This window comes from Arvicola amphibius, chromosome 5 (genome assembly GCF_903992535.2).
Source record: "Arvicola amphibius chromosome 5, mArvAmp1.2, whole genome shotgun sequence".
In the NCBI taxonomy this organism is placed as follows: Eukaryota; Metazoa; Chordata; class Mammalia; order Rodentia; family Cricetidae; genus Arvicola; species Arvicola amphibius.
In genome coordinates, this window is record NC_052051.1 from 141,498,808 (window position 1) to 141,526,108 (window position 27,301).

Sequence of the window (27,301 nt, forward strand, 5' to 3'; positions counted from 1 at the left end):
CTCTGTGGGGCAGGCACTTCCCACCGGCGATCGAGCAGCGTGTACCTGCTTGTGGGCTCCCCGGTGACTCTGCCCGCCCGCAACTTTCGCTCCCCACCCCCGGTAATCAGATTCTAACCAAATCTAAGCAAAGTTGTTAGATGTAATTCATTTGAACTCTGCTAGGTCTCACAAGTTATTCAGGTCCTGCCTTAGCGCCACAACTGCGACATCTGCTGGCCAAATGTTATTATTAAAATCTCAGCAGCGACCCGAACATCGGCTCCACCTTCTGGTCAATCAAGATTATTACACTTGCGACAATTTTCTGAGGATTTTAACTGAGAAAAATTATTTGATAACGAAATAATAGCACCAACAGAGCAAAGGACAGTCGCAGCTTTTTTATTGTGAGTGTTCCCCAAATAATCCGTTGTTATCTTTTGTTCTGAGCTCTCATGGACTTCCTTAATTACATCTATAGACATGTTTGAAGATTGTTTATAATGAAAAGCTTCAGTCTTTAAGCTATATAGGTTTTTAAGAACTACAGGTGAATAGTCACCCATGTTTGTCATACATATAATTATGTTAGTTAGGTTCTCTAGATGCACAGAGATGTACTCCGCATAGGTAGGTAATCCTCAAACGCTCCAAACACCTACAGAATATGGCATTTAAATGTGTTAAAAATTTAGAAATCTGTTGACATGAGATATGACTGCTCCTGGCAGTGCTGATTGATGAACACTGAAGACACTCCATGTGGAGCTTGCTTTCTTCTGGACAAAACTGGCCTATTGGGCAAAGACCTGCCCTTGCCTTACAGCTGACAATAAGCACACTGTCCAATCTGGATAAGCAGGATTTGAGGACAAGAACTGTTAAACCTTGCCAAGACAGGGTAGAACAGTCTTTCAACATTTTCTACTTCTGAAAATGGTCTGTCAGATATTCTAGGCCTATAGCCAAAGTTGGTTGCCCCAACATTGCAGAGAGACTGTCCAGGCAGTCAGATGTTTCTGTCATTTCTTGCACGTTTTGGAAGTCGATTGCTTGCACTTCCTGATTACTCAGGTAATATTATTTTCCTTCTCAGGTCTTTGATGGGGTTGAAAACCAGATAGTCACAGCTACTATCCTCTCTTATCTTAGCTAAGGCATATTAGGTACAAGACTTAGATGCTTCAGGATAGGACAACTTTCAGAATAATCTCTGTTATTTGCCAGTTACCTATAGCTGGGATATTTAGTATGTGTCTCTTGATTGATGTTGTTCTTGTTGGTTATAATTTCATTTTACTGTATGTTATTATCCTTTTTTCTCATTGAAAATACTTGATAATTGTTCTTATTGTAATATAGTTTTGTATTAGGTTTAGAACCTTCCTATTTAAGGAAAAGGGAAAAATGCTGTGGAAATTTCTTCCACCAATAGCTTTGAGGTACCAGTCTTAAAAGATAGCTGCTTGTTCCCAGCTCCCTTGGTCCTAGCTCCATAACTCTGTTTTCCCCACAGAAAAGAAGTGAAATGTAAGATACAGAGAGAGAGAGAGAGAGAGAGAGAGAGAGAGAGAGAGAGAGAGAGAGAGAGAGAGGGAGGGAGGGAGGAAGGGAGGAAGGAAGGAAGAAAGAAAGAAAGAAAGAAAGAAAGAAAGAAAGAAAGAAAGGTAATAAGCCCTGAGGCAAACAGTGGATAAAGAGAAACAAGTTAATCTGAGCTAAAAGAGGTAGTCAGAAAGAAGCCTAAGCTAGGCCTGGCATTCAAAACTAAAAATAAGTCTCTGTGTCATGATTTGAGAGCTGGTTGGCGACTCAAATGAGAAAGCCTGCTGCACTAGGGTATGGAGGATTGCAAGTTTGAGGCCAGTCTGGCCTACTGAGTGAAATGTGGTCTCCAGAACAAACAAGGACAAGGAAGTAAGATGTGTCAGCCTGTAAAAATGCTTGCCATGCAAGCCTGATGACCTCATGTAATCCCAACAACCCATATAAAGGTGGAAGGAGGCAATCGTTACCCAAAGTTGTCCACACACAGACACACACACACACACACTCCACATGGGGCCAGAGGCACACTTTCTTCTTCCTCTTCCTTCCTTTCTTTCTTTCTTTCTTTCTTTCTTTCTTTCTTTCTTTCTTTCTTTCTTTCCTTTTTGGCAAAAGCCCTTAGTCATCAATGCCTAAAGGGAAGAAACACAGGTGGCCTAAGCTGGCGCATGGAACGGTGCTCTGTGTCACTCTCCATCAGGGACAGGCAGTCTAAAGGCCTATCTAGAACTGGGCATGGCTGTGCACATCTGTAGTCCCAGAAGTGGAGAGGCTGAGACAGGAGAATGGCAAGTTCAAGGACAGCCTGAGCTACATAGTGAGATCTTACCTCAAAAACTAAACAGAGCTGGGCATGGTGGCTCATGTCCATACTCACAGCATCTGGGAAGCTGAGGGTCACTGCAAATGACCTCTATAATAAGGTCAGGGCCAGTCCGAGCTGGAGTGAGACACTAGCTCATAAAGAAGCAAAGTAAAAACCTCTATTTCTCATTCTTCTTCCATTCTCATGGACATCTTTTCCATGTGTGACTCTGTGTTCCATGTGTATTTGCAAACATATACACTTTATTTCTTCATGAAGTTCTACTTTATACACACAGAGTTTTTGCTTTATGTGTAGTTTTGTATGTTAATGACATTGAGTATCCTCTTTGATTTTTTTTCTTTGAGTGCTGGGGATTGAACCAGTGCCTGCTGTGGGAGTGCCTTCTGCTCCTTCAGCCAATAGCCTTTAAGATACCAGCCCACTTGGGCATGGTCTCTTACACTATAAATGTAGCTGTAAAGCGTGTGCTCGCTATCTTGCTAGACTCTGTTCCTGTTCCCTGTTCATGCAGAGGACTGTGATCTAGGACAGTGACCTGTGAGTCTCCCCTAAATAAATAACTATATATTATATAAATAAATGAACTAGTGTGGGATTATTTTGTAACTTCTGCCATCATCTGGTGCCCAATCATGGGGACCAGTCCACACTTTTTGGGATCTGTCTGCCAGCTGCACGGAGCAGTGGGCAGTAACTCTCCCACCCATGGCTCTAGTTGGCCCTCAGATGCAGCAGGCTGCTGCTCAGTGCTCCCCGGCTCACAACCCACACACTGCCTCTCTGTGCATCACACACCAGCCCACACATTGCTGCCTGCGATCTCTGCAGTGCACACAATCTGCAACTTGCACTGATGGAAAGCTTTGGGTTTTCTCTTTATCCTGGACCTCAACTCCCGGAATCATTTGATCTCCTTAATAACTGCTCTTAATTTGTTAAACAAAGCATATTTTCAGTACCCAAGTAAGCAACACATGCTGTTCACTGCTGCTAGCGTCTCTCTGCCATGTGGCTGCAACTGGGACACCTACTGGCCAATAACGATTATTACACCTACTCCAATTCATTGTAATTGCCTTACAACAGGTAAGATCTGAAAAACCACAAAAAATGACTGGTAACATCCAGGAGTTCAATAATTATTTTGCTTATATTATGGAAGGTATTATGTAAGACTTATGATATTTTCTTTCCCTTTACTTGATTCTAGGAATTAGCTTTGTTTTCATATTATCTCATTAAAAATGGTCCAATACTATGGAGAGGGATACTATCAATTTGACAAAATTATCTGAAAGAATTTGTGCTGTTGAATCTAACTGTCAGAATCTGTTGAAAAGTTATGATATGTCCAAGGATGAGAAATTATCTTTACTGAGCAAGTTGGAATTCTCGGTGAGGACAGTAAAACAGAACACTGGACAGGAGATTCCGACTTTTAAAAAGGCAGTAGTAAAAAGATTTGAAAAGATTGAGGAATTTATTGAAATTGATGAGCAGGGACCTCATGCTGGTGCAGCAAGATATCTATCCACTCGCGATGCATCTTGCCAGACCCCGAGGAGCATTGAAATAACATCTCAGTAAGTTCCAGTTCAAATGATAAAATAAACATTTACATCATGTGTGTGTAAGATACTGAACATCCACAGCAAGACAGGGTTTCACAGTATATATACAGACTGCCTTACAACAGGCTGGCCTCTGCCTCCCGAGTGGTGGGATTCCAGGACTGGGCTAGCACACTCTACAGGGTGTAGACCTGTTTACTTTTGGTTCTGGTGATTGTACCCAGAGCCTCCATAGTTAGAGAAGCTCTGAGTTAAATACCCAGCTTTTTTCTTCTTTTTTACTTTCTACTTTCTGTTTAATTTCTTTTCCTTTCTTCTGTTTTTAACATTTTATTGTTTTTAAATTTTGAGACAGTCTCAATAAGTTTCTCAGAGTATCCTTGAATTTACTGTGTTAGCTCAAGCAGGTCCTGAACTTGTGATCCTATTGCCTCAGTCTTTCAGGTAGCTGGAATTCTAGTCTTCAGCTAGTCATTATGATAATGGGTTCTGAGCAGGAATTTGGGATTGCCCAAGTGAGTCATGCTGCATGTATTTGTCCACTAGATGGCAGGAGAGCGCTACAAAACTCTCCAAGACTGGCAGCTTCTCTTTCTTTTTTCTTTCTTTTTTTTCTTTTTTCCTTTGGATTTTCAAGACAGAGTTTCTCTGTGTAGCTTTGGAGCCTGTCCTGGCACTAGCTCTTGTAGACCAGGCTGGCCTTGAACTCACAGAGATCCGTCTGCCTTTACCTCCCAAGTGCTGGGATTAAAGGCATGTGCCACCACTGCCCGGCTCTTCTCTCTTTTTCGAAAAGACCTCAAAATAATGCTGAACTTGGTGGCAGAAGTCTTTAATTCCAGCATTTGAGAAAAACGGATAGGCAGATCTCTGAGCCAGAGGTCAGCCTGGTCTACAGAGCAAGTTCCAGGACAACCAGGGTTACACGGAGAAACCCTCTCTCAAAAACCAACAACAAACAAGAAATTTAAAACTTTAAAAGACTGGTCTGGGCTTCTTTTGAAATTATCATTCAGTGATTTTACTTTAGCCATAGTTTATCTGCTGAGAGTCTAAGATTTTTCCATAAGACAAAGCTGTGTGCAAGACCTGCCCCAGTTACTGTGTCTCAGCTGAGAGACTCTAAAAATGTCCACTTAAGAGCATCTGGATCAATGGTTCTCCACCTAACACCACAATCCTTTAATCCAGTTCCTCATGCTGTGGTGACCCCCAGCCAGAAAATTATTTCGAGTTACTTCATAACCGTAATTTCGCTACTATTATGAATCATAATGTAAATATATGTTTTCCAATGGTCTAAGGCGACCCTGTGAAAGGGTCATTCGATCCCCTCCAAAGGGGTCTCGAATAGGTTGAGAACTTCTGGCTCTAGATGATAACGAAGAATAATGGATTACAACACTAACCTGAGGGCTAGCAATGCAAGCTGCCTGAATGGTGGCGGCTGGGCATTTAAAATTCCTTCATCAGCCCTTTCCTCACCGTGAGTCAGTAGTTTCTTTAATTATTTTTATGTATATAATGTTCTGCCTGCCTGTATGCCTACAAGCCAGAAGAGGGCACCAAACTCCATTGTAGATTGTGAGCCACCATGTGATTGCTGGGAATTGTACTGGTTCTCTGGAAGACAGCCAACAGTCTCAACCTCTGAGCCATCTCTCCAGCCCTATGACTCAGCATTTTTCTTGACACGTTTCCTCAGTCGTACACTAAAGTAAACGGATGATGTCATAAAGTCCCTAGATTTAGGGTTGAATTGTAGCTCAGTGCTAGTATGTTTTCCTGACACGGGCAAGACCCTGAGTTCAATCTTTGGCAAAGCAAAACCAACCCAATTGTGCCTTCTTGAAAGACTTCTTAGGAACATCCCACTCCTTGATGACAGCCCCCTCGACGTAGGCTCGACTGTATAGAATTAACATGCACAGCAGAAATTAGGAGGAAAAACTTAAGGTTTGTGTTGGCAAGACTCAGAGATTCTGAGTGGGGCTTGGGAAGAGAGCACTACAGGAACCAAAAGATTACATGATTGCATCTTGGCTAGATAAGGTTCAAGACAGATTTGGATACTAGTAGTTTCTTTTAGATTTGTTTATCTTATGAGTATTTTGCCTAAATGTATGTATGTATGCCATATGCATGCAGTGCCTGTGGAGACCAGAAGAGGACATCGGATGCCCTGGGGCTGGAGTTACAGACAGTTGTTAGCCACCATGGAGGTGCTGGGAACCGAACCCAGGTCTCTAAGGAGCAGCCAGTGCTCTTAATCACTGTGCATTTTCTCTAGCCCCTCCAATAATTTTTCAGTGTTGGCATTTGAACCCAGAGCACCAGGGTCTAGGCAGTTATACCACTGAGCTATATCCTTAGCCACTCCCAGTGTATTCTGTCAGGAAGAGCTCAGCAGACCGAGTTAGTGTCCCTGCCGTTTGCTCTGATAACACAACAGGCCAGCGAGTCTCTATAAACAGTCTTTACTGTGGTTGTGTTAGTAAATTGGTAACCATCGGTGCCTGCTTCTTCCTGCAATTCTGGGGCAATGAGCGAAACAAATATCCATGGGAAGTGCACAAGGAGAAGCTCCAAAAGTTTTTTGAGATCCCCTGCTAGGAGATTGTTTTTTCTCCCAAAGTTAAAACAAAACAAGACACCTACTCAGGTATGGCATCTCTCAAATATTATTTTTAGCAGCAGAGTCTTTTATTTAAAAAAAGAAGGAAGGAAGCCGGGCGGTGGTGGCGCACGCCTTTAATCCCAGCACTCGGGAGGCAGAGGCAGGCGGATCTCTGTGAGTTCGAGGCCAGCCTGGTCTACAAGAGCTAGTTCCAGGACAGGCTCCAAAGCCACAGAGAAACCCTGTCTCGAAAAAAAAAAAAAAAAAAAAAAGAAGGAAGGAAGGAAAAAAAATATTTGAGTTGTGGTGGCTCAAGCCTATAAACCCAGCACTTGGGAGGTGGAAGCAGGAAGATCAGGAGTTCAAGACCAGCCTCCGCTATATACTGAGTTTGATGTTAGCCTAGGTTTCATTGAAACCATGCTAAGAAAGAGAATTAAAGCCTTGTGCCACCATGCCTGGACCAAAAATAAATGTTTAAAGGATGAGGGACACATACTTGATACCCTGGGTTTAATCTTCTAACACACACACACAGACAGACAGATGCCACACACATACAGACAGACAGACACCACACACACGCACACACACACACACACACACACACACACACACACACACACCCCTATTGGCTGTGCTAATATAGACCTATAATTCCAGCACTGGGAAGCTGAGGCAGGAGGATCAGGAGTGTGAGACTACCTGCATTACACAGCATGAATCTATCTCAAATGGCGAAAAAGTAGGACCACTGCTGGACACCCTGTAGGTTCCCCCAGGTGGTCAGTAGTTGAAGAACAGGGCTAGAGGCACTAGACTGGTTGCCGGCTAGGAGCTATCCTGGGTGGTGTGCCTGCCACCCAGGGCCAGGGTACTCTTTGTCTTATCACTGTCTAGGAATGATCCTTGAGTCACTGAACAAGCACTTGGCAAGAACCTCCTGTTTGCCAGAGACTGGGTCAGGTCATGTGTTCACAGCAAATGGATACAGATCCTGTCCTTGGACAGTTCAAAGAGGTTCAGCCCCACTTTTCAAACTTTAGCCAGCATTTTAATGGCTCAGGCTGCTCATTAAAAAATGTATTCTTTTTTTCTTTTTCTTTCTTTTTGTACTTTTAAAACTCTATTTGATGTGCATTGGTATGAACGTTCCAGATTACCTGGAACTGTAGTTATAGATGGCTGTGAGCTGCCATGTGGGTGATGGGAAGAGCAGTCAGTGCTCTTAATGGCTGAACCATCTTACAAGCCCCCCTTTCTTTCTTTTTCCTTCCTTTCTTATTTTCTTCCTTCCTTCCTTCCTTCCTTCCTCCCTTTTCTTTTCTTTTTTTTTGGAGATAGGATTTCTTTGTATAATAGCTCTGGCTGTCCAGGTTGGCCTCAAACTCATAGAGATCTGCCCGCCTCTGTCTCCCAAGTGTTGGTTTTAAAGCTGTTGACCATCACTGCCTGGCAAAAGTATAATTTCTGAATCTTGCCCCAGAAAGGCCCACTCAAGAGACCTGTGAGCGGGCCTGGAAACTGGCCCCAAGTCAGCTTGAATCTGGTAGGAGAGACTGACCGTCAAATCCAGTTGCCACAGAGCTTGGTGATTTAAGGCCAGAGGTGCAAGATGGCTCTGAGCATTGGGAGCGGGGAGGGGCACCCAAGGGCAGTACTGAGGACTGCAGGGCTTCCCTACGGGGACACGAAGACAGGTTCTCAAGGACAAGTCACAGCTGTCTGGCACGAGGTGGCACCGTTTATTCAGGCAGCCTGATAGGAGGCTGTGAGACCTGTCAGGAGGAGGAAGTGGACGGGGCTAGGATACAGTCCGGAGGCAGGGCAATGACAGCTGGCAGGTCACCCTGAAGAAAGCCGGTTCTGTGGCTTCATTCCATTCTCACCTGCCCTTGAGGGTGGCTGCTGCCAGCCTGCTCTTTTCTTGGGTAAAGGCCCTAAGGCTTAGAGGAAAGTAGTTCACGAAGAGGGGGCCAACCTTGGCCCCAGACTTGCTGATTCCTCTAAGATGGGGGTGGAGGAGTGGGCTAGCATCCTGTGCAAGAGGTAAATCCCCAAAGACCATGACCGACTGGCTTTAAGACAGACTACATGTCTCTAACTTGGAGACCCTGGATATTCCAGGTCCCAACAGCAGCACTGAGGAGAAATGAGCCTAAGGAATACGGTGCCTGGAACCTGTTGGGAGATTACAAGCCTCCAGTCCGCTGGAGTGAGAGGAAAGCTTGGTGGAAATGTGACATGGAGATTGTCCTAGCCAGGGTTACTACTGCTGTGATGAAACACTATGACCAGAAGCAACTTGCGGGGGGGGGGGGGGGGGGAAGGGTTTATGCGGCTTACACTTACTGGTCATCACTGAAGGAAGTCAGGACAGGGACTCAAACGGCAAGGAACCTGGAGGTAGGAGCTGATGCAGAGGCCATGGAGGGGTGCTGCTTACTGGCTTGCTCCTCATGGCTTGCTCAACCTGCTTTCTTATAGAACCCAGGACCACCAGCCCAGGGATGGCACCACCCACAGTAGGCTGGGCCTTCCCCCATCAATCACTCATTAAGAAAACGTCCTTACAGGCTTGCCTACAGCGCCATCTTATGGAGGAGTTTCACAACCGAGGCTTCCTCCTCTCCAGTGATCCTAGCTTGTGTCAAGTTGACATAAAACTAGCCACCACAGAGATGCAGGCTTGGGAGTCAATGGATGTGTTCCCAGGGAGGGCAGGTACGGAAGAAAAAGAGGGGATACACAAAGGAAATGGGAAGGTGAGGGAGCGATCAGGAGACTGTGCAGCCATTTAAGCACAACAGAGAGGGTCAGTGAAGTAGGATGCAGGGCTGAGCAGCCCTGGGTGGGCTGGGTGATCTTGGCTGCCTAGGTGCTTTGAGATCCCCTTCCATGAACTGTGGAATAGACGAGCAGTTAAAATTAAGCTGGAGCCCGTGTGGGAGGGACTTCGCTCCTCTCATCCCAGCACTTGGGAAGCAGAGGCAGGAGAATTGCCGCAAGTTTCAGGCCACAGAGGTCTGCAAAGAGATTTCCAGACCAACCAGCATTAAACAGCGAGACTTTGTCTCAAAACAAAACAAAAACAAAATAAAGAGATGGACCCTCCGGATCCTTCTCCCATCGATCTAGTTGCTGGTCTTGGTAATTGCAAAGCAGGAAGATTACACTGAAGCTGTCCTCACTGAGATGTGATTTGGTAGAGAGCATGTGGGTCAGGTTCAAGCAGGCCTTAGCTCTTTCTGTAAGATGGGATAACCTGAGAACTCAAGAAATGAATGTGGCCGGGCGGTGGTGGCACACACCTTTAATCCTAGCGCTCAGGAGGCAGAGGTAGGTGGATCTCTGTGAGTTCGAGGCCAGCCTCAAACTGGATTAAAGTCCAGATTATCTTGTGCTAGTTTTAGTCCCTTTTTATCTTTCTTTTTTGTTTGTGTGTGTGCGTGGTGTTCATGATCATAGCTGCATGTGTGTGGGCACATGTTTGTGGGCACGTGTGTGGGAAGATATGTATGTATGTATGTATGTATGTATGTATTTATGTATGTATGTGTATGGAATCTCTTGCTAAACTGTAGCTTGTTGTTAGTCTGGCTAGCCACCTTGCTCGCTAGATTCTATGTCTACCGCCAGTAAACTTAGATCACATGTGGGCTGCCATACCTATCCAGCAACCCTATTCTATACAGCCCTTCTGAAGACCGCCCACCCACGTGTCTGATCAAATAGCTGTGCCTATCAAAACCTTTATAGTACACTCCATAGCAGACCACTGACTTCTCACCAACCAAATGCTAAGAATGCTATCATCTAAGGCCTAAGCAAGGGTTCCCAACTTGCTCTCATCCCTCTGACTTCTTGGTAAAGGCCATGATTTGTGACTTTCTTTGTTCTGTAACTAATAGTTTCGTGTAACCACATTCTCGGTGGGACGCGTCTTTCAGGGCAACCTTGTTCCTGGATCATGATCACTCATATTGGGCTCAAAAACAAACTGGGTCTTTTTACTCCCTCTGAGGCGAGAACTGTTTTGTGTTACAGCATAAAGGCAATTAGCTCCACTAGAGCAGCGCTCCAGTTACTGGTAACTCTAGGACCAAGTCTGCCTTTGTGCTCAAGCCTTTTGCTGCGGCACCACATATAGCTTACCCCGAAAGCATTCGCAGAATCCGCTGCTTCTGCTTCCTAGGGGCAAGGGACCTGTCGTTGTAGTCTCTCTACTGTGCTGCCTGTGACGCTTCCAATCACTGGGGTTTCAAGCTTATTCAATACCCAGACTATTTATTTTGAAGTGGCAGTCTGCTTTGTCCACAACATTCCCGTGTGATTGGAAAGGGCAGAGGAACAATTTGGACGGCTTCAAAGAGCCTGGCGCTGCCATTTGCAAGTCCCTGCCGCAGCGTTGCTCTGGGTACCACCCGCCTCCCACATCCCTATTTTTAGCCGCTGCAGCCCCAGCCACGTGATGGAAGAGGCGGTCCAGCAGGCGCCCCGCCCTCGCGGCGTCGCGCAGCATCCCGCAGAGCGCCGAGCCCGCGCCTAGGGCCTGCGGCTGCGGCGATGAAGATCTGGAGCTCGGAGCACGTGTTCGGGTGAGCGGGCTGAGGGCTGCGCTGGGGAATTCGTGGACGAGGCCGGAGCCACGCGCATCCTCGGGAAGGGGCGGGGATCCTGGAGAGGCAGGCACTCCGGGTCCGGGATCGCGGAACGGAACGGGGAGCGGGAGGCAGGTGGGAGACGCAGGCCTCCCCATCCCCATTCCCATCCCCAGCCAGCCTGTGTGCAGGTTGCAAGCTGCGCCGTGGGGGTGTTGCGAACCGTCCGGAGTTGCGCGGCGGGTGTTACAGATGATGCTCGAAGGACTTCAATCTGGGGGAAGACTAGATGTGAGGAAGGCATTTGGGGCGTTTGGTCCTGAATACCTGTGCACACAAACGCTTCAAAGACCCCGGAGGAACCCTGAGCTACCTCAAGTGTCCTCCTGACCCAAGGGCACCTTCCACCTTGTCATCGAGAGTTTTTTATTATTATTTATTTATTTATTTATTGAGACAGGGTTTCTCTGTAGCTTTGGAGCCTGTCCTGGAACTAGCTCTTGTAGACCAGGCTGGTCTCGAACTCACAAAGATCCACCTGCCTCTGCCTCCCGAGTGCTGGGATTAAAGGCGTGTGCCACCACCGCCCGGCCGTCATCGAGTGTTTTAATACCTTTTCAAGAAAAAAGAATCTTGAGAGCTTCTGATCTTGTCTAGAGAACCGTTTCGTTCTGAGCGGGGGCGGGGGGTGGGAAAACTGCTTGAACCAGAATTGTTATCCGTTGTCTTTTAAAGTGTAACATTTTAATAAAAACGTATCGCCTGGCTTCGGAACTTCTGACTTCTTTATTTTTATTTTTTGATGGTGCTGGAAATCGAACCCAGTGTTTCGAGCCTCCTAGAAAAGTATTCCACCACAAAACCCACCTTTGAAAATAAAAAACTTTTAAAAATGGAACCTTAGAACGGGTGGTATGTATTCTTTTGGTAAAGTTTGCAGCCTTTCTGAAGGAGGTTCCCCCAAGATTTAGGCATAATTTCTACTGTCTGAATGCAGAGAGGGGAGGAAAGTCAATACAGGGAAGCCAGAGTATTGACTTGGATCCTCTGAGAGCTGCTCTAAGGGTCCCAAAATGTTGATTCTGAAAACAGTGTTGATATTTTTGACCATTTTTGCAGCTTCTGTCCTTTTATTTTTTTAATTCTATTGTTTTGTAATTTTGTAATCTCTAATGTGTTACCACCCATTTTAATGTTGTGGTGTATGTGTGTGGGTTGGATTTTTTTTTCTTGGGGGGTTCTTTTTTTTTTTTTTTTTTTTTTTTTGAGTTGGCCTAGAGCTTGCTATGTAGACCAGGCTGGCCCCAAACTCTCAGAGATCCACCTACTTCTTTTCCAGGGCTGGGATTAAAGGCATACGCTACCGTGGTTGGCCCTTTTTAATATTTTGAAAATTACATTAATTACTTGTGGGGTGTGTTTGCCACAGTGTGCAAGTAACAGTTCTGTTCTGTTCTCAACTCCTTTGCCAGGTTGTTGATCCTAGGATACCCATTTTAAAGTGTATTCTACAGTTCTGGCCTGGGGAGATGGCTTGCTGGTTAAAGTTCTTGCCCTGCAAGTGTGAGGACCAGGGTTCGGATCCCCAGAACTCATGTAAACATCAGCCAGTGGGAGGACGGCAGCTGGGCTGTGATTCCAGCTTGGTTAGGTGGAGATGGGGGATGAGCAAGCCAGCTAGCAAACCTCCCTGCCTCAGTGAATAACACGGTAGATCAAAAAGGATTCTCTGCGTCAGCCAGGTGCACCTACGTGTAGCTCTTACACTCATGCACGCCACACACGAAAAAAGAGTTAAATGTGTTAGAGGGCAGCAATTGGCCTCTGGCAGGCCATCAGTATAGGCCCTGGAACTTTGAGAAGTCGGACCTATAGCTAGCTTGCTTTCTAGCCAAAAGCTGGAGAGAGGAATTGACTGTCCAGATAGGCTGAAAATGTCCACTTTCCCTTCTCTTCAGTTTTGCCTCTTTTTTATGTATTTTTTTTAAAAGGCAGCCAAGATGGTAAATTTGGTGAACATCATTCCAAAGGTTTGTGCCGAAAGCCATGTGACATACATGTATGTATATTTATGTATAAATCCAAATACTATGGTTTGTTTTTCCCAAATAGAAATCAGTGACATCATCTTGTAAGATCTTTTGGCAGTTTCTTTTTCTTCCAAGAGTCTGTTTGTGAGATCTGTCCAAGCTGAGATATATGTCTATGGATATAAATTGATAATATATATAGTTTGATTATACTAGCTGTATAATCACTCATTTTATGAATATGTTATGCGTTGCCCTGTCTCTTATTGAAAGGACACGTGTTTCTGCTATACTTACTGCCTGTGATGATCAATATTGGCTGTCACCCTGGACTGAGAGACACCTGGAAATTAGTGAGGCACACCCCTGGGTATGTTTGTGAGGGCTTTTCCATATAGTGGTTCTCACCCTTCCTAATGCTGCAACCCCTTAATACAATTCCTCATGTTGTGGTGACCCCTCAATCATAAAATTATTTTTATTGCTGCTTCATAACTGTAATTTTGTACCTGTTATGAATCGTAATGTAAATATCTGATATGCATATGGTCTTAGGTGACCCCTATGAAAGGGTCATTAGACCCCAAAGGGGTCATGACCCACAGGTTGCAAACCCACTGCCATAGGAGATCAGTTAGTGCCTGAGGTCTCTGACCTAACTAGTGGTGTAATACATTAAAAATGGGAAATGGTGGAACCATGTAGTTGGGACCTGGTCGGGGCGTGTCATTGACCCCTTTACCTTGACCTCTTATTCCTTCCTGCTTCCTGTCTTGAGGTGAGCTATTGTGCTGTACTCTTTTTCCTCTCTCACTACGTTCTGCCTCATCGTAGGCACAGGAGCAGCAGAGACACGTGACCATACTCAAGCCTTTAAAACCATGAGCCAGAGACAATCTTTCCTTCTTTTGAATGGTTTCTCTGGGGTATTTGTCAGTGACTAACCAAGGGGCCGCTTAAGCCAGCAGGTCTTAGGCTGCTCAGTCATAGAACTACTTTACACTCTTGGAAAAATTGAGGCCCTCAGTTTTGGTTTACGTTATGTCTTTTTTAAAAAATTATTTATTTATGTGGGTTTTTTTATGTATGCTAGAAGAAGACATCAAATCCCATTATAGGAGGTTGTGAGTCACCGAGTGAGTGCTGGGAATTGAACTCAGGACCTTTGGAAGCACAGCTAGTGCTGTTAACTACCAAGCCATCTCTCTAGTCCTTGATTATATCTTTTAACAGTTACAATATCAGAGAGCCATGTATACTGGCATAGCACATGCATACTAAAAGCCGTGTATACTGTAACCCATCACTTAGGAAAGAGGGTCTTTAGGCACACCTTGGCTATATACAGAGACCCTATCTTAAAAAACATCCAGCCAGGCAGTGGTAGTCCACGCCTTTAATCTCAGCACATGTGAGACAGAAGCAGGTGGATCTCTGTGAGTTCGAGGCCAGCCTGGTCTACAAGAGCTATTTCCAGGACAGCTAGGACTGTTACACAGAGAAACCCTGTCTTCCCCCCTCCCCCAAAATCCCCAAAACAACCAACCAATTCTGTTGTCATTAGAAATTTCAATTGAGCCAGGAGGTGGTGGCCTTTAATCCCAGCACCTGTGAGGCAGAGGCAGGCAGATCTCTGTGAGTTTGAGGCCAGCATGGTCTACAGAGTGAGTTCCAAGACAGATTCCAAAGCTACATAGAGAAACCCTGTCTCAAGAAAAGCCAAAGAAAATAAGAGAAATTTCTGTTCAAATTTTAAAATATTAATTCATTGCAAAGAACAATAATAAACTTTTTTTTTTTTTTTTGACACAGGGTTTCATGTTGTCCAGGCTGGCTCACTATGTAGCTGAGAATGACTTTGAATTTCTGACTGTGTCTGTTTCCTGAGTACTTAGATGATAGGCCATATGCCACTATGCCTCGTGTTAAGCCTATACGGTTCACAATTTAAAGTAAAAATCGGTATGAGGATGGTAGAACCCTTGCCTAGAATGTGTGAAACCTTCAGTCAACACCATAAACTTGATGTGGTGGTACATGCCTGTAATCCCAGCATTTGGGAGGATGAGGCAGGAAATTCAGGAGTTCAAGGCCAGCTGAGCATATATAAGACCCTCTGTCTTTTTTTTTAAAGATTTTTAAATGTATTTATTTATGCGTATGACTGCTCTATTTTACATGGATGCCTGAATGACAGAAGAGGACATCCGATTCCATTGTAGATGTTGTGAGCCACCATGTGGTTGCTGGAAATTGAACTCAGAACCTCTGGAAGAGCAGCTAGTGTTCTCAACTGCTAAGCCATTTCTCCAGCCCCGAGACCCTCTCTCAGCAATTAAAAAAAATTCGAAACTTAACAGCTGCATTTTCCAAAACCTGGAGGATTGGTACTTGAAAAATAATATCCATGATTTCTAGATTTCTGCAGCTTGATTCCCTTACCCACCTCTGCGTCCTGTATTTTGCAAGCTATTGCCTCGGTTGGAAAAGGTGAGTATGTCTTTGTATCTTCCCTTCACTGCTTTGACCAAAAAAAAAAAAAAAAAAAAAAAAAAAAAAAAAAAAAGAGAGCGCCTTACAAAGTTGTGACAGGCTCACTCACTCCTTAACTTCCCAGAAAATACTTGCCAGGTCCCCAAGTCTGAGCAAACCGTTTGTGCATTGTTCTCCCAAGGGCACGCAGTGGGTGGTGGGAGGCAGCAGGAAGCTGGGTGGGCGGCAGCGGGGAGCTAGGTGGGCTCCCCACACAATAGCCTGATCTATCCAGGGCAGCCTGAGAGCGGCTTGTTCTGCAGAAGTATTTCTGGCACACAGCCTGTTCTCTTGCAGATTGTCAGAGAGTCCTCAGAGGTCAAGTGATGATAAAATTAACCACTTTACCATTTCATCACATACTCCTAAGAGAATCCTGAGCTGTTTCCCTGAGTGCGTGTGTGAGCAGCCGTGACCAGGCTGTGGTTTGGAGCCTGGCCTGCATTGCTCTCCCCATTGCTTTAAGAGCCATCGCTGTAAATGTTGATAGGACTAGAGAGCTTGTCAAGTCCCAATCACGCTGTGACAACCACCTCCTAAGAGGGTCCAGAGCCCCCAGGGTATGACCCACGCTCTTTGGAACCCGCTGGAGGTATAGCTGAGCTATTGGTCCTGTGATTGCCTCTTAACCACCCTACCCCTAAACTTTTAACTCTACAACTTTTAGAAATAAGCAAACCTGGTAAAGAGCAGAGTCCTGAACACATGGTGGGTCTCCTGAGCTAACTGGTCCTCTTACTGCTTGCTTGGTTTCCCACGCATTCCCACCACTTACACCGTCCATGCTACTAAGCGCTACGGTAAGGTTCATGAGTGGTTCATGAGTCTCGGGCAAGGGACCTGGAGATTGACACACATACATATATACAGAGCCAGAGACATGGGGACACGGTCCATCCTTGAAACAAGATGCCCCCTTTATTGCGTTCAGGGGAAGCTTATATAGGGATCCTTAACTGATAGCCACGCCCCAGCCAAACTGAAACCACTCCCCTGCCATCAGGAACTCCTGAGGGTCTCGTGCTCAGAGCAGCTGCAAACACAGGAAAACAAGTTTTTCTCAGAGCAGCTGCAAGCATAATAAGTTGTTTACAGTAAATTCAGGGTCTGGGAGTCCACAGCTCCCAACAACCACTGACCTTTTCCTGGATGATTTAGGCAAATCTTGGACATCAGTTTCCACCATCCTGCTTTGCTTAGGTTGATGACCGATCTTGGTTGTTGACTTCACTGGATCTCAAATCAACTCAAGTGTAAGCTGCTGGATAAACCTGCGCGGGATTTTCATGATCAGGTTTTTGAAGCGGGAAGATTCACCCTATGGCCACACAGATCAAAGCGCATGGAAGAAGGAAGCTTTGCATTCTGTCTGCTTGCTTTCATTCCTGCTGGCAAGTTCATCCTTCCTGTTGCTAAGGAATCCCCTTCACTGACATCAGTACCAGTTCTCCAGGTTTCCTGCACTGCCTGAAGACCAGCAGCTCTCTGGGTCCTCCAGGCCTTCAGCACCAGACTGGGACTGTTGGGATCAGTCAGCCTCATGGGCTGGGCAGGTGCCAGATTCTCAGCTTTTCCAGTGTGAGAAAGTGATCGTGGGACTACCCAGACCATATCATGCAAGCCAGTCTAATAGATTCCCTTTAATATATATTAAAATATATATTAAAATATATATTACTATATATGATATTCTATTTATATTATATCAGGAGTTCAAGGCCAGCTGAGCATATATGAGACCCTCTCTCAATAATAAAAAATAAAAACAACTGCATTTTCCAAAAATTGGAGGACTGGCACTTGAAAAATAATATCCATGGTTTCTGGGTTTCTGTAGCTTGATTCTCTTATCTACCTCTGCGTCAGTGTTTTGTAACATAATTGCCTTGGTTGAGGTGTGTGTATAAAGTCCAGGCTCACACAGATAGAAAGCTGTATATATATTATACTATTTTATTGTAATCTTTATAAATTATGTTTATAGAATATATAAATATGTTATATTTAATATATAATATGAAGCATATATAATAAAATAATTTATATATATTACACACGTACATTCTATCAGTTCTCTTCCTTTAGAGGACTCAAATACAGCATGGGAGCCGGCGTTCGACCTTTCACCTGCTCTCTGTGGTTCCAGGCAGAAATCTGGTATGGATGACTGGGACCACTCAAGAGCGGGTGGCAGCAGAGGCCTCCCTTTGGAATTTGACTCAGTCGCACCACGCTTCGTTGTAGAGCTGGGACTCTCGAGTGCCTGTTGAGAGTGGTCTCTGTCCAACTCCTCGTCTGCCTAAATGTGGCAAAGTGCTCTGTGCACTAGCAGCTTCTGCAGTCAAATGACCCGTCAGATGCTCCCCTGAGGCGCTCACGTGCCTCCGGCCAGCCACGCCCTTCTCAACACCCAGCGTTGCCGGACTTGCACGCCGGCTGAACGTTAGCATTTTCTTCAGCCAGGGAATGCAATAACTTTTGTGCCTAGACTTTGCCACTGTATTTATTTATTTACTTTTTATTTTTTGAGACAGGGTTTCTCTGTGTAGACCAGGTTGTCCTGGAACTCACTCTGTAGACCATGCTGGCCTCGAATTCACAGAGTTCCACCTGTCTTTGCCTCCCGAGTGCTGCGATTAAAGGCGTGTAAATATCATTAGTTGACCCGGCAGTGGTGGCACACACCTTTAATCCCAGCACTTGGGAGGCAGAGGCAGGCGGATCTCTGAGTTCGAGGCCAGCCTGGTGTGCAAGAGCTAGTTCCAGAACAGGCTCCAAAGCTACAGAGAAACCCTGTCTCGAAAAACAAAACAAAACAAAAAAGAAAGAAAGAAAAGAAAAAGAAGAAAATATCATTAGTAAAAACTGCTGGAGAAATGGCTCAGCAGTTCAAAAGCATATACCACTCTTATAGAGGGCCCTGGAGGGGCCGCTCACAACTGCCGTAACTCCAGCTTCAGGGAGTCTGAGGTCCTTTTAGTCTGTTCTGAAAGTGGAAGAGGAGGCCTGAGATACACATTTGTACTATTGTAAAGTCCATAATGGCCCAAATTCAATCAGCTGGGAACTGTCCTTGGTTCTTGGTAGCATTGAGCCTGTAGGAACAAAAGCCTGCTTGGGTACACGTGGGTGTTTTCCAATATGCCACACTACCTCTAAGCCCAAATGGAAGTCAGGGTTCAGCCTGCATTAAGGACAGCCGTCTGTGTTTTCCCAACAAGGTGCAGACAAGGAGGCCTGTCTCACTGCTGCTAAGTCCCCACAAAGGCTTCTACCTCCTGTGGGCTGGAGGAGAGCAAGGAGAGGAAAAATCCAATGTGAGCTAAGCTGCATGGCCCTGCATAGGCCCAGCACAGACTTGGGGCTCCTCTGGAGACCTGGGCTCAGACAGAACCCCAGATCCTCAGCCTCAGGGGCACTTACTCTGCTGATTGTGTTCTCTTGCCAGCCATCCCTGGGACACGGTGATCAAGGCTGCCATGCGGAAGTACCCAAACCCGATGAACCCGTGCGTGGTGGGCGTGGACGTGCTGGAGCGCAGCGTGGATGGCTGTGGGCGCCTGCACAGTCTGCGCCTGCTCAGTACTGAATGGGGGCTGCCCAGCCTCGTGCGAGCGGTGAGCCTCTCTGTGTGGCCGCCCGCCCTTACTGCTAAGGGATGCCACAAGATCCCCACAGTCCTGCACCCTCTTCTCCTTGGGCTGTCCACGGGTCCCATTCCGCTTTTTAGGAAGGACACACTAGCCACTCTGGGATAAGTGAGCTGGGTGACCTTTCTTCAGTGACATCTGTCAAGGCAAAGAACCCCATATTTTGTAATGCTTCAGTTAGACCTTCACAGAGGAACTTCAGGTGGACACACTCGCTCTTAGAGCCAGGGATGGGGGTGGGGTGGTCGGGTGGAGAGCTGTGAGGATTTAACAGCTGGGACAGTTTTGCCCTGCATGGTTGCACACTGGCTTCCCCTCCACTCAGAGCGCAGATCCTTACATGGCCCTAGCATCTCCTGCTGTCTCCTTGTGGCCCATTTGCCATTCTTGGATCCTGTGTCAGGATGTGATATAGAATCTGCAGGCTGAGTCTTTCCTTCAGAGCTCTTGCCAGCAGAGAAGCCTCCCTTCTCGGGATCCCCGGGGCTCCTGGGTTTTTGTTTTTTTTTGTTTTGTTTTGTTTTGTTTTGTTTTGTTTTTTGAGACGGTTTCTCTGTGGCTTTGGAGCCCTGGTTTAATTTTTGTCAGAACATTCATTACTATCAAGTGTTAAACTCTTAAGTCCATTCTCTAATGTCTGCCAGGGTTTGACCCTTCTGCCCACTGCTGTATCCGCAGGTAAAGAGCATTTCGTGTGAAGAAATGAGTAACTGGACATGTGGCTTTAGTAGCTTTCTTTTGTTTCCTAGATTTTGGGAGCCAACAGGACCTTGACATACATCAAAGAGCGCTCCGTCGTGGATCCGGCTGCAAGGACAATGGAGCTGTGTTCCACCAATGTAAGCAGAGGTCTAAGATGAGAAAGGCCCTTAAATATTTCTTAGCGGTGGTGCTAATGCCTCCCTTAAATTGTATTTCCCGCTTGCCTTTTGCTCAAGGTATGCTTATTTTTAGTAGGAGATTTGAATTTGTTTAGTGGTATTTTATCTTTAAAAGCAAAGCTTTTAGACAGGGGTCTCACTATACCCTAGGTCAGCCTGGAACTCTTTGGATATCACAGGTTGGTATTAAATTTACGGTTATCCCCCGCCTCATCTCTGGAGTGCTGAGGCTATGCCACACCTGCCTTTTTCTAGTCTTTTTATTCAAGTATAATCAACATACAGAATAGGTGGTGGTGTGTGTACCAGGCAGATCTCAGTTTGAGGCCAGCCTGATCCGTATAGTGAGTTCCAGGACAGACAGCTACACAGTGAGACCCTTCCTTAAAATAAGTAACTAAACAAATAAAATAGAAAGAAAGAAAAGGGCAGTAACCAGCTAGATAAGTGAACTGAGTCTGGATGACGGTGTATTTTATATATAAGGAGAAGAAGAAGAGAGGGTCTCACTATGTAGCCCTAGCTGGCCTAGAGTATGCTACAAATACCAGGCTGGCCTTGAATGCATAGATGTGCTTCAGATGTGTGCCACCATGCCCAGCTAACAGTATATATTGCTAGAACTGGAAGAACTGGAAGAAAATATTTGGAATGTCTTCACCACGAAATTGTAAATATTTGAGGAAACAGATATGTTTACCCTGACTTTATAAGTTTACTTTTGTGTATTTTGAGACAGGGTCTCACTATGTAGACCAGACTGGCCTGGAACTCCCAGAGATCCACCTGTCTCTGCCTTCCTAGTGCTGGGATTAGCCATTACCTACCCTGATTTGAATGTTGCGTAATGTCACTCTACATAGGAACATTATGGTGCCCTTATCTGTGTATAATTTTCATATATTAATACAAATAGGGCTAAGGCATACATGCACACAGATTTTACAAAGTGTAGGTGAGCAGTCAGAAAAAGCAACAGACATGATCAAGCCAAATAGCCTCCAGAATGTGTCCTGAGTCACATCACAGCAGGGTGTGGGTGTGTCTGCAAACACCTTGGCCAGTGGAGTGACAGTCTATGAGAGGCAAGTTCAGCACCGCTTGGTAGCTGGTGTTGATTCAGACTCCGAGAGCCGGACCCCAGGTAGTTTATTTTAGGCGCATTTAAGCACGGCACAATTTGGTGAAAAGTTTTCTGGTGATGCTTAACTCAGTCCCGTGTGCACAACAAAGCTTAAGACACGACCACGTGGAAGCCCTTTGTGAAGTACAAGTGGCATCTTCCATAAAGATGGGTTCTGTAGACTAACTGAGAACACAGGCTCAGGCTGAGGAGGAGGATCCGGTGTGGTCTCAGCCATACAGATGGCACAAAACTCACCAGGCTATCAACCATGTCCACTGCCAGCCTTCTACGTGGACAGCAGGTCATGCATCTCCCTCTTTGAAGAGACAACCCTGTGTGTTTATCATGCCTGGTTCCCTAGTGCTTATCTATGAGTTTGAGGATCTCTGTGCCTCCTACAGTAGAGATACTGCCAGTGGTGTTTGAAATAGGGTCTCACTGTGTTAACCTGGTTAGCCTCAAATTCCTAAGCTCAAGTGATCCTCAGCCTCCAGAGTCCCTGTACTTCACCTGGGGCTCCAGCTCCATGCCATCATACCCTGATTGGTGGCCATTGTTTGCTTTGCTTGTCCCATGCTTGAGGTCCGACTCAGGGACTCATGTGTAGTAGGTAAGCCCTCTACCACTGAACTCCCACCCCTGCTCCTTAGTGATCATTTTCAAAGCTACTTTCCACCTGGAGAGATGGTTAGTGCATAAAAGTACTTGGTGCCAAGGTGTAGGAACTGAGTTCAACCCCTGAACACACATGGGAGAAGGAGAGAACCAGCTCCCAGACTCCCCTTTGACCTTCACTTGTGTGCTGTGGCATGCTCACCTACATGCATGTACATGCAATAAGTAAATAGATAGAATGAAATGTAACAGCTTCTTCCCCTTTCCTCTTATTTCTTTTAATTAAAAATACATATATAGAGCTAAGTGTGTTGGCGCGTGCCTTTAGTCCCAGCACTTAGAAGGCAGAGGCAGGTAGAGGCCAGGTTTTAGGCCAGCTTGGTCTATAGAGTGAGTCCAGGACAGCCAGGACTACACAAAGAAACCTTTAAGCTCCCCACTGCACCCCACCAAAAGGCATATACAGGGGCTGGGGAGATGGTTCAGCAGTGACAAGTACTTATTGCTCTTGCAAAGGCCCAAGGTTCATTTCTCAGCACCCATATGGTGGCTCACAACCATCTGTAACTCCAGTTCCAGGGGATCCAATAAGTTCATCTGACCTCTGCAGGTACCAGGCACCATATGTGGTGCACATGCATGCAGGCAAAAATATTCATACATGTAAAATAAAATAAATCTAAAAAAAATTTAAATTCTTTTTTTTTTTTTTTTTTTTTGAGGCAGGCTTTCTTTGTGTAACACACCTGCCTGGCTCCCCCAGAAACCTTGAAACCTTGACCATTGCTTCTAGGCCATAAAACTCATCCTTATGGGAGATGTCACTTGTACTTTACAACAGCCTAAGTGACTTCTGTGTTGTCTTTGGGCCAGGCCAACCCTGGCTCCCGTGGGCATTGTGTTCACCTTAGTCATTCTCTCCAGACCCTTATCTTACCTTGAGCACTGTTTCTAAGTCTAGAATCCATCTTATGGACGAAGCCATATGTACTTTGTAAAGAGCTTCAGTGCAAACCCATCTTCAGCTTTGTTATTCTCACAGGGCTGAGTTAATTGTTATCAGAAAACTTTTTCCAAAACTGTGTTGTGCTTAAATTTGGCAAAAATAAATGAGTTAATGTCAGACTCAAAGTCTTGGCCCAGCACTGGTTACCTAAATGGGACTGAACCGAGTTTCATTAATATCTCCTCATGGACTGCTTCCTTACCATACAGAAAGCCTGCAGGGACCCTCCACATTTCATTGACCAGTGTGGCAGCCTCATGTGGCCATTTAATTAGGATCAAGATCCATTCCTTAATCTGCATCCTGGGTGTTCATTAGCCGTGTGTGTTTGTAGCTGACATACAAGTGCAACATTGTTAGCACCTTGGGGAGTTCCGCTCACTGTGCTGTTCTACAGGCAGTTTTTAGGTGTTTTGTTTTGTTTTGTTTTTAACCTGTGTGTGTGTGTGTGTGAGCCTGTGTGAGCATGCCATTGCACGCATGCCAAAGACAGAGGACAGCTTTATGAAGTCAGTTCTGTCCTTTCCTGCTTACACGGGTTCCAGGGATCAAACTCAGGTTGCTCGGCTTGTGTGACAAGCACCTTTATCTGCTGAGCTATCTTGCTGGTCTAGGTAGGTTTTAGTAGCAAATACAACAATAAGTCAGCTGGCTGACAGGACGGAGGATTGGCGATAAGGCTGATGAAGCCTCTACGTGGATCCCGAGCTCTAGCACACCCAGTCCAGAGCCGGGACCCCCAATCCAGCATGGCAAACGGGCTGGAGAGTTCACTACTGTTGCCATGGACACTACCAGTGGATTGTCTGTCCCACAGCTGCCGGTGGGCTTGACTGTGTGTGAGTGCCTTGAAGGCAGGTCCCTCCTCAGGCGTGGGGAGGGAGGAAATCAATAATCACCAGAAGGGGGGCTGGAGAGATGGCTCAATGGTTAAGAGCATTGACTGCTCTTCCAGATGTCCTGAGTTCAATTCCCAGCAACCACATGGTGGCTCACAACCACCTGTAATAAGATCTGGTGCCAACTTCTGTCTGCAGGGACACATGCAGGCAGAACACTGTATACATAATAAATAAGTAAATCTAGAAAAATAAAAAAAATAATCACCAGAAGGAACTGCCCAGTGCTGTCCCTAGCATACAATGTAGAGGGGAGGGGGCACAGGATATTTCCTTTCTCTGGCTTTCATAAGTGCTAATTTGGGGCTGGAAGTGTAGATGGTTTGGAAAGAAATACAAGAAAATTAAAACCTAAAGCCAGTTATTAATTGATATGTGTATGCATTTATGTATGTATGCATGTATGTATACATATATTTTTCGAGGCAGCGTTTCTCTGTGTAGCCCTTGGTTGTCCTGGAACTCACTCTGTAGACCAGGCTGGCCTCAAACTCACAGAGATCCCCCTGCCTCTGCCTCCTGAATGCTGGAATTAAAAGTGTATGCCACCACTGCCCTGCTGGCCTATTTTTTAAATTTTTTATGTGTGTTTGTTTGTTTTGTTTTTCAAAGATTACGCTCACAAATCTGGTGTCTGTGAATGAGAGGTTGGTGTACACGCCTCATCCAGAGAACCCTGAAAAGTGAGTCATCTCATCCTGGGATGGGGCCCTTGAACAGCAGGGGTGGACAGAGCTCCCTTCCCAGGGCCAGTCAGCCCCTCACTTCAACTCTTTTGCAGGACTGTGCTCACCCAAGAAGCCATCATCACCGTGAAGGGGATCAGCCTCGGGAGCTACCTGGAAAGTCTAATGGCCAGCACAATATCCTCCAATGCAAAGAAGGTGGATACCTCAGGACGGGGCTCTGGTGCCCTCGGGGGCAATGTGACAGACGAAGTGGAGACGTGTCTGGTTCTCCTGAGAACTGGAGTCTTTGTAGTAGAGCTCCTAAGGTCACAGCATCCCTGACTGTGTTTCTCTAGGGGGAACATAGAAAGGCTGACCAGGATCTGAGGGAAAGGCACCTGTCCCAGTTGGTTACTATTGCCGTGAAGTCCGTCGCAGGCTGGTGACTTGCTGCACGTATCAAGAACTGAAGTCCTTCTGTGTTGTTGCAGGGCTGGGCTGCCATCGAGTGGATAATTGAACATTCCGAGAGCGCCATCAGCTAACAGGTCTGCACCCATGCCTGGTGACACACGGGGGCAACCACCGTAACTTCCTAACCTGGTACAGTCTGGCTTTTCATTACCCGTGTGCATGCAGTACATGAGAGAACGCTTGTTTGTATGCTTCCAGCTGTCTGTCACCATGGACAGGTTCGGCCTCTTTTGTTTCCTGGGTTTGTGCCAAGACTTCTTTCTGGGGTGTCCCTGAGCAATTGCCAGCTGGAGTCTGAGGAAGGCAGTGTTGCATTTGCTGCCCTGAGGTCTCAGTATTTGGTTTCCTGAACATTCCTCAGGATTGTCACCGCTGATGAAGAGCCTCCATGAATTGGTCCACAGTGTTATGGGCAGATTTAATCTTGAGGGTTTTTTTTTTGGTCTTGGGCAAAATTTATTCATTCTGAAAATGTTATCATTTTTTATTTTTTATTTTTTTAAAGATTTATTTATTTATTATGTATCAGCCTTCCTTCCATGTATGCCTGCAAGCAGAAGAGGGCACCAGATCTCATTATAGATGGTTGTGAGCCACCATGTGGTTGCTGGGAATTGAACTCAGGACCTCTGGAAGAGCAGCCAGTGCTCTTAACCTCTGAGCCATCTCTCCAGCCCCCAATGTTATCATTTTTATTAGCTGGGGCATAATGGGACCTGGGACCTCACACCTCTTGACTTGAGTAAGCGCTCTATCTCTTATCTCTGAGCTCCACTCCCCGTCTGGGTCTGTACATGTTCCTATGAAGAATACTTTGTATACTTTGTACCTATTTAGTCCCTTGGTACAAGCCAGTGTTCGGCTACAGAGCTGTGTCCCCGTGGTGGCAAAGGCGTTTCTTGTGAGTTCCTTGGTTTTCTCAGCCCCCAGGAAGGTGACAATTGATTGGTTGGCATTCATCTTGGCATTCCCTTTAGGAGGGGCCTCCTTACTTCCTGTCTGCTGCTGACAGCTACAACCTGCTTCCCTCCCTTGCCCCCAGCACATATTTGTTCTCACGTTTCCCTCAGCCAGCAATCTGTGGGGTCTGAGGTGTCTTTAAGACAGTTTCCCTTTTTCCTAAGTCAGCAAAGTTTGCCAGAGAACTTTACCTTGAATCCCAGGCCGAGACCAGCCACGGGACTTCTTAGCCTCAACCCTAGCTGAGCTTGTTGTGGGTGCTGTGTGTGGAGGGAGGGAGGCCTGAGGTGAGTCCTCAGGTTCTGTTTCTTTGTAAACTAGAGTTAACCTGTCCCCACCTTCAGTCAGATATAACACCAAAAAGAGTCAAGGAGAAAGGAAAGAAGGAAGTATGGCTGGACAAGGAAGAGGAAAGGCAAGTGTGGATGGAAGTGGTTCCGGTCAAGACTGCAAGAGCTGGGACCTGCTGGAATCTTCCCTGTCCGTGCTATCCCAGTCCAGCATCGGCCCCAGCACCAGCAGCGCGAGGCTGTGGTTCCTGGGAGTGGTCGGGAGCCCTACTCTGCCAGCCTCTGCTGTAGGTACCGTGCGTGCCGCCACATCACTGGGCTGGGACAGGACTGGGCTGCACTGCCCCTGCGCTGGTTTTAAGCTTTTGCCTGCTTCCCCTGGCAGGAGCGCCACCTCCTGCTGACTCCAGTCACTTCATCAAAGGAGAGCTCCCCTCTCCTCATGCCCTGCCAGCTAAGCCAGGGTGGGTTCTCCAGAACCTTCCCCAGGGATCTGGCTGCTGTCCTCTGTTCCTGGTGGCCGCATGACCTTATAATGTTCCACTGGCCTCTGTGAAGAAGGTGGATAAGAAGTTGCTTTCTGACCCTGAGGGTCCCCATCTTGTACCATATCCAAAAAAACGGTGTGGAGCGCTCTACAGAGGCCACTATGGGTTCCGGTGGTGACTGGGATTTTCAAGATCAGACTGGCCTTGAACTTGCTGTGGAACTGAACATGATCTTGAACTCCTGATCTTCCTGATTCCGTCTCCCCAAGTGCTGGGATTACAAACTTGGGTTGCTATACTTGACTCTTTTTGGTTGTTGTTGAGACAGATCTTGGAGCCCGGGTTTTCCTGAAACTCCGGCCTCGGCATCTCACGTGCTGGAATCCCAGGTGTGCACCACCATGCCCCGACCAGGATCCTTGTCAAGTCCTTGCCATCTTTTCAGCTTATACCGGCTAAAAGGAGAGGTTGGGGACCTGCTGCTGTGTAAGGGAGAGTCTTCCAGCTTCTTCCCTCCTCCACCTCCCGTGGTCC

General features: G+C 46.2%; 1 protein-coding gene and 1 non-coding gene across 3 annotated transcripts; both read left to right on the forward strand.

The window, feature by feature from the left end:
• The first annotated feature begins 9,655 nt into the window (after nucleotides 1-9,655).
• On the forward strand, nucleotides 9,656-9,784 carry LOC119815956. The gene has a single exon (XR_005285627.1). It is a non-coding gene; the product is annotated as a small nucleolar RNA SNORA61 (small nucleolar RNA).
• Nucleotides 9,785-11,073: 1,289 nt separating this feature from the next.
• Nucleotides 11,074-26,782, forward strand: Prelid3a (PRELI domain containing 3A). 2 transcript variants are annotated; one of them, XM_038331854.1, is made up of 7 exons: nucleotides 11,074-11,145; nucleotides 19,159-19,327; nucleotides 20,110-20,199; nucleotides 24,500-24,570; nucleotides 24,669-24,771; nucleotides 25,047-25,103; nucleotides 26,334-26,782. In XM_038331854.1, exons 1-6 carry the CDS (start codon nucleotides 11,114-11,116, stop codon nucleotides 25,098-25,100), a joined length of 519 nt encoding a protein of 172 aa, XP_038187782.1. In that variant the 5' UTR covers nucleotides 11,074-11,113; the 3' UTR covers nucleotides 25,101-25,103; nucleotides 26,334-26,782. The 2 variants fall into 2 exon arrangements, with proteins under 2 accessions (XP_038187782.1, XP_038187781.1); XM_038331853.1 differs by lacking the exon at nucleotides 26,334-26,782 and having other exon boundaries at nucleotides 25,047-25,180.
• Nucleotides 26,783-27,301: the final 519 nt, after the last annotated feature.